This window comes from Propithecus coquereli, unplaced genomic scaffold (genome assembly GCF_000956105.1).
Source record: "Propithecus coquereli isolate 6110/MARCELLA unplaced genomic scaffold, Pcoq_1.0 Scaffold149, whole genome shotgun sequence".
Classification (NCBI taxonomy): Eukaryota; Metazoa; Chordata; class Mammalia; order Primates; family Indriidae; genus Propithecus; species Propithecus coquereli.
This window is the reverse complement of record NW_012139302.1, coordinates 2,607,210-2,608,779: the sequence shown is the minus strand read 5'-3', so window position 1 is coordinate 2,608,779 and position 1,570 is coordinate 2,607,210. Positions and strand designations below refer to the sequence as shown.

The 1,570-nt window shown below is 40.4% G+C and overlaps 1 protein-coding gene across 1 annotated transcript in view; it reads left to right on the top strand.

Moving 5' to 3' along the window:
- GABPA (GA binding protein transcription factor, alpha subunit 60kDa) overlaps positions 1-1,570 on the top strand; it is a 41,390-nt gene that overhangs the window by 32,549 nt on the left and 7,271 nt on the right. Inside the window, exon 4 of the mRNA XM_012640135.1 lies at positions 4-198. Coding sequence (XP_012495589.1) covers positions 4-198 — 195 coding nt within the window. The remainder of the gene's footprint in view (positions 1-3; positions 199-1,570) is intronic.

Sequence of the window (1,570 nt, the reverse complement as noted above, 5' to 3'; positions counted from 1 at the left end):
TAGATCCCATACAGTGGTCCACAGACCAAGTCCTGCATTGGGTGGTTTGGGTAATGAAGGAATTCAGCATGACCGATATAGACCTCACCACCCTCAACATTTCTGGAAGAGAATTATGTAGTCTCAACCAAGAAGATTTTTTTCAGCGGGTCCCTCGAGGGGAAATTCTCTGGAGTCATCTGGAGCTTCTTCGAAAATGTATAAAATTGGAATTATTATTTATTTACATTGTAACTTAAGCTTAATTTTCTTTGTAATTATGTTTTCATCTTAATCATTCATAATTAATTATAAGCAAATAATTATTAAGCAATAATTAACATTAACAGTGTAAGGCTGTGCTGAGGGCTCTATGTGTATTAGCTCTTTTAATTCCTATAGTAATGCCATAAATCATTGTTTTGCTTATTTTTTAGATGGGAAAATAAGGCTTTGAGAGACCCACAAGGTTACAGAGCTTGGGAGTGGCAGAGCTGGTATCCAGTCCAGTTCTTAAATCAGATACTGTGCCCTACACTTAGCCTTCTTTATATATTCTAGTCGTTGCCTTCTGTTTCATCAGTCAGTTGTTCCTTTTACTGCTTACCTTCTAGAAATTTAAGATCATTATCCACCTGTGTATCCTATTATACATGAGGAGGATAATTAGGAAATATTCCAGTACTATCAGTTCTACAGTATACTTCTTGCTTTGAATATGTCTTCTATCACCAAAGTCAAAGAAAGGTCTCAGTTTGCGGAGGGTTTTCTTTACGGAAAGGAATTGCTTTATACCTTTAGTGTCTGATGTTTCTTCATAAAATGACTCCATATTCCCCAAGGCTTTGCCTCTCAGAACTCTGCTTCCTTTGTGCATGGCAAGGATTTGGGGGGGCTTCAGGAGGAATATGATATTCAGAGTGCCTATATGGTCTAGGACCAAGCTTTCAAAAACTCTTCTCTTTCTGCGTTCGTGAGAGTTCCCAAGAAACAGACCAAACTCCAGTCTGAGAATCAGGGCTTAGAAGCTGATTTTGTGAGTTGGTTGTGCCTGTGCTGTGTGATGGTAATGCTCTCTTTTGTGGTTTTTGTTTTGTTTTGGTTTTTGGTTTTTTTTTTTTGAGACAGAGTCTCACTCTGTTGCCCGGGCTAGAGTGCCGTCATGTCAGCCTAGCTCACAGCAACCTCAAATTCCTGGGCTCAAGCGATCCTCCTGCCTCAGCCTCCCAGGTAGCTGGGACTATAGGCGTGCACCACTATGCCTTTTGTTTTTTTTTTTGGTTTTTTTTTTTTGAGACAGAGTCTCACTCTGTTGCCCGGGCTAGAGTGCCGTCATGTCAGCCTAGCTCACAGCAACCTCAAACTCCTGGGCTCAAGCAATCCTCCCGCCTCAGCCTCCCAGAGTGCTAGGATTACAGGTGTGAGCCACCTCCCCTGGCCTCTTTTGCCTCTTTTGAAGTTAGGGTACCTCCATTCATTTAGTCACAAATAGAATAATTTCCATTTCAATAGCACTTTGCCTCTTTGAGGAACTCTTATAAAATTCTGAGGAGAATCTACCATAATCATAAGTTATGGATATTTTTTTTTT